At 38.9% G+C, this 18881-nt stretch overlaps 2 protein-coding genes across 22 annotated transcripts in view; one reads left to right on the top strand and one right to left on the bottom strand.

Moving 5' to 3' along the window:
* Positions 1 to 3113, top strand: part of LOC139765669 (probable ATP-dependent RNA helicase DDX10) — a 120710-nt gene extending 117597 nt beyond the window's left edge. Inside the window, 1 exon segment of the mRNA XM_071693401.1 lies at positions 423 to 3113. Coding sequence (XP_071549502.1) covers positions 423 to 555 — 133 coding nt within the window. The 3' untranslated portion in view covers positions 556 to 3113.
* The window catches only part of siz (Brefeldin-resistant Arf-GEF family protein schizo), a 578443-nt gene continuing 562316 nt past the window's right edge, over positions 2755 to 18881 (bottom strand). For 14 of the 21 annotated variants that reach the window (XM_071693400.1, XM_071693385.1, XM_071693390.1 and 11 more), the window contains 6 exons: positions 15385 to 15602; positions 14842 to 15131; positions 13656 to 13765; positions 10488 to 10743; positions 9990 to 10328; positions 2755 to 3830 (listed from right to left, as the gene is read on the bottom strand). In XM_071693400.1, coding sequence (XP_071549501.1) covers positions 3565 to 3830; positions 9990 to 10328; positions 10488 to 10743; positions 13656 to 13765; positions 14842 to 15131; positions 15385 to 15602 — 1479 coding nt within the window. In that variant the 3' untranslated portion in view covers positions 2755 to 3564. The remainder of the gene's footprint in view (positions 3831 to 9989; positions 10329 to 10487; positions 10744 to 13655; positions 13766 to 14841; positions 15132 to 15384; positions 15603 to 18881) is intronic. The other 7 variants (XM_071693397.1, XM_071693398.1, XM_071693395.1 and 4 more) reach the window with 1 other exon arrangement.

Consider the following 18881-nt stretch of genomic DNA (forward strand, 5'->3'; position numbering starts at 1 on the left):
AGACAGTATGAATTATTTACATGCATATGTTTGTGTATGTATATATGTGTGTACGTTGAGATGTATAGGTATGTATATGTGCGTGTGTGGACGTGTATGTATATACATGTGTATGTGAGCGGGTTGGGCCATTCTTTTGTCTGTTTCCTTGTGCTACCTCGCTAACGCGGGAGACAGCGACAAAGCATAATAAATTAATAAAAAAGAGCACTGCTCACTGTCCTTCTTCCTTATGGCAATCAAAACAATGGGATTTGTGCCTTATATATGTATATCCAATTTTAATGCAGGCACTGAATGTCTATAGTATCCTTTTCTTACCCCACCTTTGAGATGTTAGGAAATTAAAGAAAAGAGATGCATGTATTTATCAAATTATATGATTATATTATTTGTATAATAAATCTTTTCCTCATTTTCAGTGGTAAAAGGCAAGCTCGTGACAGAGCACAAGAAGCCAAGCGTGCAAGGATGATCCAAAGCAACACTCTCGAGTCTCTACCTGTAGATGAGCAAGAGGAGCTGGCATTGTTCCTCTTACGGGGTAGAAAATAGCATTGTAGCAACTCCTCCATGGGAAAGTGAAAATTGTGAATATTATTAGCTTTTTTCTGTGTTTTTTCAAAAACTAAACATTCAGCTTGATATTAAGGAGTCAGATACCCCTTCCGAGTGGTAGTTTTGAGAGAGAGTAACCACTGATAATTATATTATCAAAAGATATTCAGGTTCTGTTATAAAGCCTCTGCCAGTTACACAGAAATGTTTTCATTTCGTATCACAAACAAGTAAGAGCATATCTTTGTAGCATAGCTTTATTATTTATTATGAGGTCCTTGCCTAAACATTGTGATTCAGTTCCTGAAAACCACTACTTCAGCAAAATGAAATGGGAGTTATGTTTCGGTTTCCAAGACTTGGATCTCATGAAAGTACCTCCAGAAACAAAAAAGTAATATTTGATAAATTCTATTGTTCTTAGGTTTGCCTTCCACACATTGTCACTATTTATTGCATGTGCATTCTAGGCAAATAGCCATTATCAAGAAATACATAGTAATAATACTATATTATTCATGATTGGCAGTTGATCATTGGTATCTCTTGTAACAAAGTAGGGGTTATTTAATTAATGGCCATAAGTGCACTGCTTCAGCGAGGTAACATCAGGAAAACAGACAAAAAAGCCACATTCGTTTACTCTCAGTCTCTAGCTGTCATGTGTAATGCACCGAAACCACAGCTCCTTATCCAGGCCCTGTAGACCTTTCCATGGGTTACTCCATACGTCTCACATGCCCTGGTTCAGTACATTGACTGCACATCGACCCTGGTATACCAGTTCATTCAATTCCTTGCATGCCTCTCACCCTCCTGTATTGTATATTCAGGCCCCGATTGCTGTCAATGAATTGAACCAGGGCATGTGAAACGTCAGTGGAAAGGTCTGTGGGGCCTTGATGTCAATAGGGAGCTGTGGTTTTGATGCATTAACACGTGACAGCTCATGTATGGATGTGGCCATCATCTGTGTCTTGATGCTACCTTGCTGATGGAGGGGGCAGAGAATGTGTTATTTTTTCTTTTCTTTGATGTATTTATGTATGCTGTTTGCTAAGGGTTGGGGTGGCGTTGGGAATGGATGACAGAAAACAAGTCTTGAATTTGTACATGTAAATATATGTATATGTAAATAATTATATTTATATGTATGTGTGTGTGAGCAGAATTATGAAAAGGATTTTACTACTGAGGCATGGGGGCAGATTAAAACGGTAGCGTTTCATTATTTCTAGGAAATTAATGTATGTATATAATTACGGAAAGCCTTGATGCAGGAGTAACTAAATGGGGGTAAATGTACATAAATGAAAGAAAACAACTGTATGGGGGTACCTGTAATATTTATTTTATATGGAAAAAAGGTACAAATAAATTGTAACCAACATTTTTCCTTAGTAATACAGCTACATTTTATCTAATTGCTGAGCTGTGTAGTTATCCTCATTGTAATCACAGTAATAATCCTTGAAATGGCTACATCGAAGGAATGTTATCCCAGTTGGTTACAATTTATTTGTACCTTTTTTTCCATATAAAATAAATATTACGGGTATCCCTATATAGTTGTTTTCTTTCATTTATGTACATTTACCCCCATTTAGTTACTCCTGCAGCAAGGCTTTCTGTAATTATATACATACATTAATTTCCTAGAAGTAATGAAAGGCTACCGTTTTAATCTGCCCCCATGCCTCAGTAGTAAAATCCTTTTCATAACTCCCTGTATTGTCCTGAAGTTTTGTATTGTATAGAGCCTCTGCCATAGTTACACAGAAACGTTTTCATTTCTTATCGCAAACAAGAGCAAATCTTTGTAGTATAGCCTAAACAGTGTGATTCAGTTCCTGAAAACCACTACTTCCTCCACCTCATTGGCCTCTTTCACAAATATCCCCATTTGTTCTCTTGTTTTTCTTACAAACATTTCCTTTCTCTTCCTGAATTCACCGTTTCAAAAATTTTACATATTTTACAAAGACATGTGTAGGACTTTCATCACAACAAAACACCACTTGGTAGAAAAAATGCACATAATTGTGGCCTTGTTGCTCAACAGACATGTAAAGTAATCACATGAAAGATTTGTTACTATTTATATTTCAACATAAAGATGCAGAAACTAAAACTGAAGCAGCAAAATCTTGAGAAGCCTCTCAGCTAGGAAGGTATATAATAAATTTCAACTCTGAAGACAGTATAAATCACTTTCTCATGTTTATTATGGGTATTCATACAGTTTTGCATCATAATCTTTATTTGTCATAGAAAGACAGCCTGTATAATCAAGCTGACAAAATTATAACAATATATCCCATATTTACAGTGTTATAAGTGAGTTTGTATTATGGTAATATCAGTAATCTGGTACACTGCACAAAATTAAGCCAGTTTAACAATTTGCCTAAAAGCTTCAGATATATGACATTATCTGTGTGCTGACTAGAGGTCAATTCCACAGGGAAGTATACAGTTTAAATTGAACTAAACTGTACCTTGCTATTCGTATTAACTGTTGTGCACACATTACACTGAATAAAATTATAACTATCTGGATATCTTGAAATCCTGATATCTTTAGACTAGCAATTGCTATGCTAAAATGCCTGGAGACAATAAGGGTCTCACTTCTGGGTTATACTCAACTGTGGATTAGGCATATATTACACAGATTATTTCAACATGACTTATGTACATCATATTTTACACAGAGTTATATATGTGTGACTACATTTGACTAAATGGCACTGTATAATTTGTTTGGTTTCTTACTTTTGCTACTACTTACATAAGTACCAATGCCTTTGCACACATACATGGTATGAGGTACGCAGGGCAAGTTACAGAACAGATGGTTTGGGCAGCTTCATCTTCACTCTGATCCATTTGGAATGCTTGTGTGTACACTTGAAAGACTAGAATATGGCTAGATACAACCTGACTTTGCCCAATATCATCTATTCCCAGTGTGGAAGATGAAAAATGAGGTTGCATTTGTAACTGTCACACCTCCACCCCAGCTGAATTTAGCTCAGTGCGTGAGGATCTGCGTGGACGAAACAGCTGACCAAGGAAGGAAGAATTGGAAGTCAATGCACGCCGCTGTAGATCTCCATGGGAGGCACTGGAGGCGAGGGGTTGATGAGCACCTCCTGGAGGACCACTTGCAGGAGAAGTATCATTGGAGGCACTAGTGGACTGGAAGGAGACAGACATGCCAGAGTCGAGGGATCCCACACTGCCACGACGCACTGTCTGCCCAACACCCTCTGTGAACCACATCACCACTTTCACCACCTCACACTTGTTTTTAATCAAGTTCCACTAACATGGGTTTAAAATTCAATGAAATATCAGCTAATATCTTACTGCCTACTGTAAATATACATACTTCTATGTCTGATAAATGGGGTTTTAAAATTAAAGGTAGAGAAATTTCTCTAAATACCAAGCTGTGCATGTGCAGTTAACTACTGTTTCAAAGGTCACACTAGATACACAATTACAGTGGGTGGATGCAGTGGTGATGTGGTCTTGGTGAGAAAGCTGAGCAGTACATGTGCATCAGGAGCCAATATTTATGATACTACTAGAAATTCAAGGAATCCTATTTAGTTATAATTGCAGCTATTCCTCAATTGACTAAAGTACATCCTAAGTAACATTTCATGTACATTAATGACCCTGGCAGTTGATAGGCCTGAAGCCCAAACAACCAAATGACGTACAATAATATCTAAATTATATCCAAATATATACTTGTACTTTCAGAAAGAGCTTGCCAAGAACTTCACAGGATAGTTTTATGCATGGAAAAGTGTGAGATTACAATTAGTTTTAGGGTAAGATAATTTAAATTAGGTAGAAACACTAAGCAGAAGTAGTGAGCAGGTAGGGAGCATAGGTAGAAGTAGTAGGTAGGAACATGAGGTAGACACATTTGGCAAAGGTAATTGGTGGGAACATTAGATAAACACATTAGGGATAGTAGTTGTCGGGATCATTAAGTAGGAGCCTCTGAAAACACTGCTAGAGTTACCCTCTGCCAGTGGCAGCAGCACTAGAGTTCACCAGTTACGGAGACTCTTTTGCTGTAGCCACCCCCTTGAGGGAGTTCCCTTAGGGAATGGGAGTCAGAGATATACATAGATATTGTTATGACCTCTGGTTACTCTGTCACTGTCAGATGCAGAAACAGAGAGGTTGTAATCAGGTTACCCCTAACTCTTCTGTCTTCCAGTTTGGACAAATCTGTAGCCTTCAAGTTATTGTAGCTCAGCTCTTTTAACACTTTCACTGTGCAACTGATTTTTTTTTCTTATGAAGTAAGAACATTCCTATTATTATTAATATACTTAATTGCTGTTTCCCACATCAGCGAGGTAGTGCCAGGAAACAGTCATATACACATTATTATTATACTTTGTCGCTGTCTCATATGTTAGTGAAGTAGCGCAAGGAAACAGACGAAAGAATGGCCCAACCCACCCACATACACATGTTTATACATGTGCCTCAACCTATACATTTCAACGTATACATAGACATATACATCTATACACACGTACATAATTCATACTTGCTGCCTTTAATCATTCCCGTTGCCACCCCACCACACATGCAATGACAACCCCCTCCCCCGCACACGTGCGAGGTAGCATAAGGAAAAGACAGCAAAGGCCACATTCATTCAAACTCTAGCTGTCATGTATAATGCACTGAAACCACAGCTCCCTTTCCACATCCAGGCCCAACAAAACTTTCCACGGTTTACCCCAGACACTTCACATGCCCTGGTTCAATCCATTGACAGCATATTGAGCCTGGTATACCACATCATTTCAATTCACTCTATTCCTTGCACGCCTTTCACCCTCCTGCATGTTCAGGCCCATCCTTCCAGCTCCAGTTTGGTCTCCCACTTTTTGTTCCCTCCACCTCTGACACATATATCCTCTTTGTCAATCTTTCCTCACTCATTCTCTCCATGTGACCAAACCATTTTAATACACCTTCTTCTGCTCTCTCACCCACACTCTTTTTATTACCAAGACATCTCTCTTACCCTTTTATTGCTTATTTGATCAAACCACCTCACATCACATATTGTCCTCAAACATCTCATTTCCATCACATCCACCCTCCTCCGCACAACCCTATCTATAGCCCACGCCTCAACCATATAAGATTGTTGGAACCACTATTCCTTCAAACATACCCATTTTTGCTTTCCGAGATAATGTTCTTGCCTTCCACACATTTTTCAACGCTCCCAGAACTTACGCCCCCTCCCCCACCCTGTGACTCATTTCTGCTTCCATGGTTCCATCTGCTGCCAAATCCACTGCCAGATATCTAAAACACTTCACTTCCTCCAGTTTTTCTCCATTCAAACTTACCTCCCAATTGACTTGTCCCTCAACCCTACTGTAACTACTAACCTTGCTTTTATTCACATTTACTCTCAGCTTTCTTCTTTCACACACTTTACCAAATTGTCAGCATCTTCTGCAATTTCTCATCCGAATCAGCCACCAGTGCTGTATCATCAGCGAACAACAACTGACTCACTTCCCAAGCCCTCTCCAACACAACACACTGCATACCTGCCCCTCTCTAAAAAACTTGCATTCACCTCCCTAACAAACCCATCCATAAACAAATTAAAAAACTATGGATATATCACGCACCCCTGTTCCAAACCGACATTCACTGAGAACCAGTCACTTTCCTCTCTTCCTACTCATACACATGCCTTACACCCTCAATAAAAACACACACACATGGTTTGGGCACATGGAGAGAATGAGTGAGGAAAGATTGACCAAGAGGATATATGTGTCGGAGGTGGAGGGAACAAGGAGAAGTAGGAGACCAAATTGGAGGTGGAAAGATGGAGTGAAAAAGGCGGGCAAGAAATAGAGTGAATTGGATCGATGTGGTATACCGGGGTTGACGTGCTGTCAGTGGATTGAATCAGGGCATGTGAAGCGTCTGGGGTAAACCATGGAAAGTTGTGTGGGGCCTGGATGTGGAAAGGGAGCTGTGGTTTTGGGCATTATTGCATGACAGCTAGAGACTGAGTGTGAATGAATGGGGCCTTTGTTGTCTTTTCCTAGCGCTTCCTCGCACACATGAGGGGGGAGGGGGATGATATTCCATGTGTGGCGAGGTGGCGATGGGAATGAATAAAGGCAGACAGTGTGAATTGTGTGCATGGGTATTAAAGGCAGACAGTGTGAATTGTGTGCATGGGTATTAAAGGCAGACAGTGTGAATTGTGTGCATGGGTATATATGTATGTGTCTGTGTGTGTATATATATGTGTACATTGAGATGTATAGGTATGTGTATTTGCGTGTGTGGAAGTGTATGTATATACATGTGTATGGGGGTGGGTTGGGCCATTTCTTTCGTCTGTTTCCTTGCGCTACCTCGCAAACGCGGGAGACAGCGGCAAAAAAAAAAAAAAAAAAAATAAAAATTAATATATATGTCTCCATGGTTGTTTAATTTGTTTATGGATGGGGTTGTTAGGGAGGTAAATGCAAGAGTCCTGGAAAGAGGGGCAAGTATGAAGTCTGTTGGGGATGAGAGAGCTTGGGAAGTGAGTCAGTTGTTGTTCGCTGATGATACAGCGCTGGTGGCTGATTCATGTGAGAAACTGCAGAAGCTGGTGACTGAGTTTGGTAAAGTGTGTGGAAGAAGAAAGTTAAGAGTAAATGTGAATAAGAGCAAGGTTATTAGGTACAGTAGGGGTGAGGGTCAAGTCAATTGGGAGGTGAGTTTGAATGGAGAAAAACTGGAGGAAGTGAAGTGTTTTAGATATCTGGGAGTGGATCTGTCAGCGGATGGAACCATGGAAGCGGAAGTGGATCATAGGGTGGGGGAGGGGGCGAAAATTTTGGGAGCCTTGAAAAATGTGTGGAAGTCGAGAACATTATCTCGGAAAGCAAAAATGGGTATGTTTGAAGGAATAGTGGTTCCAACAATGTTGTATGGTTGCGAGGCGTGGGCTATGGATAGAGATGTGCGCAGGAGGATGGATGTGCTGGAAATGAGATGTTTGAGGACAATGTGTGGTGTGAGGTGGTTTGATCGAGTAAGTAACGTAAGGGTAAGAGAGATGTGTGGAAATAAAAAGAGCGTGGTTGAGAGAGCAGAAGAGGGTGTTTTGAAATGGTTTGGGCACATGGAGAGAATGAGTGAGGAAAGATTGACCAAGAGGATATATGTGTCGGATGTGGAGGGAACGAGGAGAAGAGGGAGACCAAATTGGAGGTGGAAAGATGGAGTGAAAAAGATTTTGTGTGATCGGGGCCTGAACATGCAGGAGGGTGAAAGGAAGGCAAGGAATAGAGTGAATTGGAGCGATGTGGTATACAGGGGTTGACGTGCTGTCAGTGGATTGAATCAAGGCATGTGAAGCGTCTGGGGTAAACCATGGAAGGCTGTGTAGGTATGTATATTTGCGTGTGTGGACGTATGTACATGTGTATGGGGGGGGGGGGGGTTGGGCCATTTCTTTCGTCTGTTTCCTTGCGCTACCTCGCAAACGCGGGAGACAGCGACAAAGTATGAAAAAAAAAAAAATATATATGTATACATAAATGCCCATACACACATACATATACACATATATATATACACAGACATATACGGATAGACATGTGAACATCCTCATGCTTGCTTGCCTTCATCCATTCCCAGTGCTACCCCACCCCACAGGAAACAACATTACTACCCCCTGCTTCAGCGAGGTAGCACCAGGAAAACAGACAAAAAAAGCCACATTTATTCACACTCGGTCTCTAGCTGTCATGTGTAATGCACCGAAACCACAGCTCCCTCTCCTCATCCAGGCCCCACAGACCTTTCCATTGTTTACCCCAGACGTTTCACATTCCCTGGTTCAGTCCACTTACAGCACGTCGACCCCAGTACACCACATCGTTCCAATTCACTATTCCTTGCACACCTCTCACCCTCCTATATGTTCAAACCCCATTTGGATGGCCTCGTCTCTTAAACCCTGTATATATGTAACATCCCTTTAGCCCTATGTATGTATACACACAAACACACACCCCAGCCAAAGCTTGGTACCCATTTACCAACCAGCTCTGATGGAAGATGAGAAAAAAATACCAGAGTTGGGTGAGGGCTGACTACTGTGCCCAGGATTCAAGCATCTTTATGTGTATTAGTTTATTATATGTAAACAAAAATGTGTACATATACCATCTTATCCATGGGGATAGGGGAGAAAGAATACTTCCTACATATTCCCTGCATGTCGTAGAAGGCAACTAAAAGGGGAGGGAGCAGGGGGATGGAAATCCTCTCCTCTCATTTCTAATCTTCCAAAAGAGAGGGGGCCAAGTGAGGATATTCCCTCTCAAGGCTCAGTCCTCTGTTCTTAATGCTACCTCACTAATGCAGGAAATTGCGAATATGTATGGAAAAACAAAATATATACTATCTATACCTCTAATGCCCTTTCCCTCAGGGAACTCCCTCAAAGGGGTGGCCACAGCAAGAGACTTCATTACAAATAAACTCCATTACTGCTTCTTTGCCTTTAATACCTCACCCTTAACAAGCCACTGGCAGAGAGCAGCTCTACATTATGTTCCACCCTATTACTTGTACCTAATGTTCCCATGTAATGTTCCTCCCTACTATTTCTATTAACTGCTTGTACCATTTTGCCAAAAGATAAGGCTAGCATACAGTGCTTACCACAGGAAGACAAGAGTTATGAAAAATGAGTTGTGTGATTTAATTGTTGTGAAGTGTTATGTGTGAGAAGAAGAGATAGAATGCTTGTGGAAAGCTACCTGGGTTAGAGAAGTGCAACTTTACAGCCAAAGAAGTACTGCACAGTAATGCAGCCATCACTAACCCTCCCAATACCCAGGCAGGTAGTACTGGTAATATACCTCCTTGGTTGGTGGCAGCCTACCAACTATATACATTTTTAAATGCATATAATTAATCTTGGAATGTAGCTGATCAAGCAGGGTTGTGATAATGAGACATGGTAACTGGGGCAAATATATAAACCAATGTGTAGAGAAAAAAATTAGTTACAGAACAAAAAGCACTTTACTACATCTTACAAATAACCTAACATTAAAATATGTTGCCCAGTATATAATGCTATAAAGTCTACCAGAACATCATTAAAAATAACCGAATGCAATTAACACTTCATGATTTCCATTTTCAAAATTATCAATTTCAGACTGACAATCTTTCAGTTACAGAGAGCTGTTATGAAGAAAATATATCATGCTGTTCATTATCAAATATGTGAATGAACTGTTTCCCCATGACCAAAGCGTGAAAACCAGAGGCAAAATTACTTGGTGCATAATATTTTTCATTTCATTTTTCATGCAATTAAAATATAAGAAAAAACTTACCTGCATCATGGATATCCAACAAGGAATTACTGAGAGCAGATCTCTTTAAAGTTGAATCAGCTTTAAGAGTTCCATTCTTTTCATTGGTGGTAAGTAATTCCATATCAGCTACCCCTGAATCTCTGTTCTCAGTTGTTGAGTTGGGTCTTGATGCTCTCAATGAAGCTTTCTGTCTCTCTAGCTCTCCTTCAATTCTAAGAGATTCCATTTCATCCATTTCACATACACTTTCCTTTAAGTCTTCACAAAATTTGGTTCGATCATGTTCATTGCGAGCGTTGAAAATTATTAATACTTTATTATCTACACGATGTCTAATTTCCATTAGGTACGGATAATCTGGAAATATGAGGTTACATTCAACTTTTAAGTTGTTCATTATCTATCAAGTTAACAAACTGTAATGCATATAAATTTCTGTTTACATACTTCATATTCCTAAAAATTTTCCAAATGATCAGAAATGGCAAGAAACTGCTTGACTTGGTATTTACTTACGTGGCACTTCCTTGGTGTAAACGGCAAGACCAGCAAGAGGGAAGCTCTGCCTAAATGTATATGTAACAGAATTTTTTTTCTTGGAGAATATCTTGGTTACCACCAGGAGGTCATTAAAAAGGAAGACTTCTCGCTGGTGAACTCCAACCCTTTCCTTTTTCGTAATATCTGGAATCTCATAAAGTCGGCAATAACAAACAAGACGACGATGAGGCAGGGCCAAATTGGGCTTTTTGCCTACCATGGTCTGTTGCACCTGAGAATTAAACATTCAATGTAATTCATATATGGTCTGATTATTGCAATATATGTTTATATCATTATTTATATATCTTGTGGGTATTAAAAATTTGGCATCCCATTTAGTAAATGTTGAGGACTGTGGGATTCCAAAGTTGATCACTGTACTTCTATATTATTAATATAATTACGGTCATATGGAGAGAATGAGTGAGGAAAGACTGACAATGAGGATATATGAGTCAAAGGTGGAGGGAACAAGAAGTGGAAGACCAAATTGAAGGTGGGAAGATGGAGCAAAAAAGATTTTGAGCGATTGGGGCCTGAACATACAGGAGAGAGAAAGGCGTGCAAAAAATAGAGTAAATTGGAACGATGTGGTATACCGGGGTCAGCTTCTCATTCCCTCTACCTCTGACACGTCTCTGTCAATCTTTCCTCACTCATTCTATCCATGTGACCAAACCATTTCAATACACCCTCTTCTGCTCTCTCAACCACTCTTTTTATTACCACACATCTCTCATACCCTTTCATTACTTACTTGACCAAACTACCTCACACCACATATTGTCCTCAAACATTTCATTTCCAACACATCCACCCTCCTCTGCACAACAGTATCTATAGCCCATGCCTGACAACCACATAAAATTGTGGAACCATGATTCCTTCAAAAACACCCATTTTTGCTCTCCGAGATAACGTTCTCTCCTTCCACAAATTCTTCAACACTCCCAAAACCTTTGCCCCCCTTCCCCACCCTCTGACTCACTTCCACTTATATGGTTCCATCTGCTGCTAAATCCACTCCCAGATATCTATTCCTCCAGATATCTATTCCTCCAGTTTCTCTCCATTCAAACTTACCTCCCAATTAACTTGTCCCTCAACCCTACTGAACCTAATAACTTTGCTCTTATTCACATTTACTCTTAGCTTTCTTCTTCCACACACTTTTTCAAACTCAGTCGCCAACTTCTGCAGTTTCTCATCCGTGTCAGCCACCAGCGCTGTATCATCAGCAAACAACAATTGACTCACTTCCCAAGCTCTCTCATCCACAATAGACTGCATACTTGCCCCTCTCTCCAAAACTGTTGAATTCACCTCCCTAACCACCCCATCCATAAACAAATTAAACAACCATAGAGACATCACGCACCCCTGCCGCAAACTGACATTCACTGGGAACCAATCACTTTCCTCTCTTCCTACTCGTATGCATCCTTGGTAAAAACTTTTCACTGCTTCTAACAACTTACCTCCCACACCATTACTCTTAATGCCATCCACAAAGCATCTCTATCAACCCTATCAGATGCCTTCTCCAGATCCAGATGGATTTGTATCCATCTGTTTTTCTTAGTATTTCTAACTTACATTCTTCAAAGCAAACACCTGATCCACACATCCTCGACCACTTCTGAAACCACACTGCTCTTCCCCAATCTGGTGTTCTGTATATGCCTTTACCCTCTCAATCAATACCTTCTCATATAATTTCCCAGGAATACTCAACAAACTCTGTAATTTGAGCACTCACTTTTATCCCCTTTGCCTTTGTACAATCGCACTATGCATGCATTGGACCAATCCTCAGGCACTTCACCATGAACCATACAAACATACCAACCAATGAACAACATAGTCATCCCCTTTTTTAATATATTCGAGAGAGAGAAAGAGCAGACCTCACATAGAAAATTAACACATTTATATCATGGTAAACTAAAGGTCCTAAAACAAGATTATTCTTAACTACTCCTGCAGTACTTATGCAGCCAGATTTGGATTTATTGCACAAAAAAAGAAAAGATATTTGATTTTTTCAGTCATGTCTTTCTCTGCTTGGTAACATCAAGAACAAATAAACAATGGCCTCATTGGCAAACATCTGCCTTCTTGATGAAACCAGAGCTTACCATCCAAAGCCAAGTTTGACAACCTGTTTTACTCTAACAGCTTAATGTACTATAGTTTAACACACTATTAAGTGCTTGGGATTAAGGGATCCCCAAGTTAACTGCTGTACTTCTATACATACGGTAGATCTCACAATAAGATATGCATCATATTCTTGTACTTGCTCTTTGAATTATTGCTAACTATTCAATCAGAGCTCATGAACAAATTAAAAAAAAGGATGTGTAATTTTTTTTTCACTCAACAATTCTCCCCTCATATACCATATCAATTCAATTAATTTTATCCCATGCATGCCTGTCTCCCTCATCAATGTTCAAGCCTCAATACCCAAAAGCCTCATTTACTCCACCTCCCTCATGGTCTGTACTTCTAATGTGTACATATCAATCTTTCTTTGCTTATCCTTTCATTTCTGACAAATCAACCCTCTTCCATTCTTTTGCAATCAGGCCCCAAGACTTACATCCATACAACACTGTCTGGAGCAATCCATCTTCAAACATACCAATCTTTGCCCTAACAGACATTCAATTCTTCCACACTCCTATCATTGCCTTACCAGATACTGACCTCTCCTTGCACACACTCCTTAATGCATGCAAAAACTTTGTCCCCTTTCCCCTGGCTCACTTTAGCCCCTAGGTTTCCATGTGCCCATTTCCAAGTCCTAAAGCACACCAATTCCTCCAGGTCCTCTCCACTCAAACCATCCTGTTTCATCCCCTGATAATCATTCTGAACTTATATATTTAGCACTCTCACTTAACTATTTCATCAGATTCTAAAGTTTGGTATGTGCCAGTTATACCTAGGAATTAAGTCTCAAGGACTGATGTTGAAAACAAGTCGCCTTGCAAGAATATGCATATCTACACCCACAATAGATAAAAATCTTATAACAGAAGCTTACAGAGTTGAGTAAAGTAACTATAATATTCAGTAAACATTATAACCTTAACAAATCCATATAAAGAAAATTATGGTGCATGACTGCTTTACCTTTAAAACTTGAGTAACATGATCGTGACCTGGCCGGAACTCCTGAGCCTTTATACGTTGATACATTCCCTCCAACATTTCACGTTCAATATCATATCCATCATCAATGCCTGTTACGAGACAAAATATCTTGTAAAAAAAATCTGTTTGAGGTATTAGGACTCATTTCTTAACTTAGATGGAGTCACCTTTAATCAAAAACTGGATCATATGTTGCAGGGAAGCTGGAAAAATATATAGAAGTAAAAACCCCAAAAAACATTATCTGGGAATCATTGGTTAACATATCCATCCACTTCTTAAAAATACCATGTGACATTTTGCATACATCCATTCTCTACACGTCATGTAAAACGCATCAAAACCATATCGACCCTAAAGACCTATCCATGGTTTCCCCCAAAGAGAAAGTGCTGGAAATGAAATGTTTGAGAACAACATGTGGATTAGGTGGGTTGCTCAAATATGAGAGTAGTGTGGTAATAAGAATAAGGTCAAAGAAGTTGAAAAGGGTGTGCTGATTAGGTTTGGATATACAGAGAGAATGAGTGAGGAAAAGTTGACAAAAAGAGGGTATATCTGTGGGAAGTTGAGTGGACAAAGAGAAATGGAGACTGACTTTGAGATGGAAAGAAAGTGTAAAAGCTTTTGAGGGTTCAGTACTTGGACATGCACGAAGAAGTAGTGTGTGCATGTAATTAACTGAACTGGAGTAACATGTTGTCAGTGGACTAAACCATGGCATATGAAATAGTTAAGGGAAACCAAGGAAAAAATCTGTAGGGCCTGATTGTGAATAGGGAACTGAAATTTCAATGCATTAAACTTGACAGTTAAAGAGTGGATGTGAGTAAATGCATTCATTTCTTGTTCCTAGTGCTCATGGGAAATAGTGTAAGAGTATGGATAAAATAAAATACATAGCCTTCTCATAATTTACCCATGTATTATCCTATCTATACTATGGAACTACTTCATCTTTACTGCTGGTACATTTTGCCTGTCCTGAGATAAGGATTCCATCATCCAAGCCGTTATGCATGCTAATCTTAAATTCCTTTCATTCACCAGAGCTTTAAGTGCATCTCCAATTTCTCTTCCTTGCAAGATCACTCTTGGTTTCAGCTTTCTCAATATCATCCTTAACCTATCAACAGTGCAGTCCCTCAGAAATGATCCTACTTACCTCTCAAGTTTTTGACGAAGTCTTCTAACTTCATTCTTTTTTCTTGTTTCATGGATGCCGTGTGAAGATCAGTGTTCAGCATAATAATGGCAAAAGCCAAAACAAAGATAGTTTCAGGATCTCTTAATTTAGCCACAATATCCCTATTACATTGACAGTACCGTTGAGCAAACACTTGCATGAGGCGCTCAATCTTCTGCGCTTCCCCAGGCATGCGAAAGTGTGTCTGAAACTTTCTTAGAGCAACATCTACTTGCATACCCGACAAATCGATATCATGCGCAAAACATCTGCAAAATAATACACATGATATCACCTGCCTTTAAATACTTATCATTACTCTCCTTATTTTCTTAAAAACAGCAGCAAATATAACAAATTCTGAATGAAATAAGCAAGCATATGATTTTCAAACAAAGCTTAGCATAAAAACAAACAACTTTTAAAGCTTTTCAAACTATGGCATACTGATGTAACTGTACTTTCAATACATTAAATACACATTCACTCACACAAAGGTGTTTTGAGATTAATCACACTTACTCAAGAACAGCCATGTTAAAGTTATTCTGAAGGTTGCCAAGATATTCTCCAATCATTTGTTTACTCAGACCCTTCCGAGTCAGAAGGAATTTAGCAACTGCTTGTGGAGAATTCTCAAGGAAGCCACGGCTTATAAGATACGTCACACCTCGTTCTGGCTTTTTGTTAAATAGATTCAGACCAACTCGATACTGTCTCTTTCTTACAACTTCTGGGACCTGTGGAAATGGACATCACTGAGCAACACACAAAGAATTTTCTTTTCAAATTTCAGTAAATCTCAATAATCTGAAAGTTTTTGAACTATATGCCAAAACACTGATGATCAGGCAAGGATTCTGCAAAGGAAAATCCTTCAAATGGAAAGAACTATCAGGATTATTAGAGTGACACAGATTAAGTACATGTTTTTTTTTCTATAGCCCTTCCTCTATGGTAAATATATATTTTGTTCTGAAAAGAGAAGCAAACATCAATAAATGGATTTGGTTTTGACACCATACATCGGATACAGAAAAACGTTGATGACTGGAATTACAGTTCTCTCAATCCTGCAAAACTTTTCACAATGTTTCTCACTAAATTTATGCGACATTCCGTGGGGCCATTACCTATCCTAAACATCCCACAAACCTATGCTTAGGACAAACCTAAAACGGAACAATGTTAATTCCTTAAAAGATAACATTGTATTAGGATTTTTTTTCTTTTCTTTTTGGCATGACGATATCTGTGAACTGGAATTTAAGGTATGCAACAAAATTCAAACTATTTTAACACAAACTAATACCTACAAATTTAAACAAGGAATGGCATTTAGCAAGATCAATATTTGGCAGAAGTATTAAAGAAATATATGAATCAACTTAAGCTGAATTCTTTTTTCAATAAACCAAATTGGGTATCTTTTACTAACTTTCATAGTCATATTGTTTGTATTATCAATCAGATTCTCATTCAGTATAATATAAATATTACCATAATACACTAGTTTCAGTTTCAACCAGTTAATGGGCACACTACTGTTATCATCTATACTACATAGCATCTCCTACACATATATTTCATGAGGCTATAATTGGATATACAAGCAATGCTGAGGGACAAGTAAAGAGAATGCCCCTTCGTTATAGTCTGACTACATTCCCACCAAATCACAAGCTAATGGTCTGCCATACAAAATGAACCAAGGAAATTACTTTCCCTTATATATTTCTTACTTTCTTTTGTTAGTTCCCTAACTTCTTAATTATACAAGTATAACATGAACTTTTGGATACCCTGTTCACTTGGCCAACAGATGTTACAACTAACTTATTGAAAATTCATTACCAATTGTCTTACGGATCAACCGACTAATAGAACTGCATAATCAGGAATTTCTTTCGTCACATGCAATACTGGGATTTAGCAAAATTCTTTCCATTTTTCTGATCAGACATGCAGAAAGGTTGAAAATTTCATGTGAACAATGCTTCATTTGTCTGAAATGATTACAAAATGGTTATGTAATGAGCAATGCTTCCTAATGTCCTCATGCTTGATTATTTAAACATTCCCTTTTCTGTACGATCAGAAACCATGGCTCTGTGACTGCAGAGAGCAATAATTCACTTATAGAAACATTAGATCAACTTTCAGCAAATGCTCTGAGAGCTGATGCTAGGTCTTTATAAATTAGAATGCATAGATCATTAACAATGGAAATGTTAAGGATGGTTCTGCATTCATCATCCTATTTTCAGTGCAAGAAAATACATAAATTTTACCATGTACACATAAATGTACAAGTGAAAAACCTAAATGTTCAAGTAGTGTGGCTACTCCCCATAAACATATGCTCTTTCTGTCATTGCCAAATGAACAAACGAGATACTTTAGGCATTTCTATGCACTGAACCCTCACTAATCAGTTAATTTAAACATGAGCATTTCCAAGTTTTTGTCTTTTCACCATAGCATGAGCATACAAGTTTTTAATTCCTGAATTGGCTGCCTAGGCTTTGATGCAAAATATAAGGTCATTAATTCTTGTAAAGGCATCTCACACACTTTAAAAACTCTTTACCTTAATTTTTCCAAATACTGGTCAGTCTAAGAGATGTCACAGAAGCTTGTATGAGATAAGGAGCCTAATGTTGAGCACACTTCTTGAAGCTGTGTAACTCTTACAAAATAATTATACTACTGATGAAAACCTTCAGTTATCATATTTGTTTGTGGCAAAACCAACAAAAAATGCCACGCAGCTCACTACGCATGCCTAAAAATACCCCCGAGATTCCTCATATGCCTGGCAGTGGAACCGCATAAATCAAATGACATGTCGACGATGTAACCATGTCTCAACAGATGGGTTGTATACCATCTTATTCAAAAAATAATGTTGTAGTTCACTGTGACAGTAAACTTAAGGGAAAATTGTCTCAAAACATATGAGAATATCCTATACAAAGAATGTCCATGGAATTTCAAATGCTGCTGTGAAAGGGTTAAATGTCTGAATTTGCTACTTTTACTACTGGGCATTTCTTATTTCCTCTTAACAGGTGATAACATACAAATCATCCATATCTTTAGTGAGGAACTCACAAATCATTATTTCTGTATGCATAAGTATGAAAGCTGAAGTATGCCATGGAGTGGGAAAGGGGTCTCAGGTCCCGAGTGTATTGAGGAATATATGGAAAGAAAGGTCACCGTCTGAGGGCAATCAAGGGTATATCTGATTGTATAATATGAAATATGAGAGAAAGAATATCTCCTGCATATTGTAAAAGGCTACTCAAAAGCAAAAGAGGAACTGTAGGAAGTAGCCCAAGAAAGACTTTTTCCCTTTAAAACTGAGGCTCTTGATGCTATCTCACTCATGCAAGGACATCAAAGGAAGTAATGAAAGGGTAAGAGAGATGTGTAGGAATAAAGAGAGTGGGGAGAGCAGAAGGTGTGTTGAAATGGTTTGGACATGTGGAGAGAATGAGTAAGGAGAGATTGACAACCAGGATACATGTGCCAGAGATGGAGGAAACAAGAAGTGGGAGACCAAATTGGAGGTGGAAGGATGGAGTGAAAAAGATATTGAGTGACCAGGGCATGACCATACAGGAAAGTTTTAGGGAAGATGAAAGCTGCCAAGGCGGCCGGTTTGGGTGGTATTGCAGTGGAATTTATCAAAAAAGGGGGTGACTGTGTTGTTTACTGGCTGGTGAGGATATTCAATGTATGTATGGCTCATGGTGAAGTGCATGAGGATTGACAGAATGCATGCATAGTGCCATTGTACAAGGGCAAAGGGGATAAGGGTGAGTATTCAAATTGCAGAGGTATAAGTTTGTTGAGTATTCCTGGGAAACTGTATGGGACGGTATTGATTGAGAGGGTGAAGGCATGAACAGAGCATCAGATTGGGGTAGAGCATTGAGGTTTCAGAAGTGGTATGTATGTATGTATGTATGTATGTATGTATGTATGTATGTATGTATGTATGTATGTATGTA

This window comes from Panulirus ornatus, chromosome 55, assembly GCF_036320965.1.
Source record: "Panulirus ornatus isolate Po-2019 chromosome 55, ASM3632096v1, whole genome shotgun sequence".
Classification (NCBI taxonomy): Eukaryota; Metazoa; Arthropoda; class Malacostraca; order Decapoda; family Palinuridae; genus Panulirus; species Panulirus ornatus.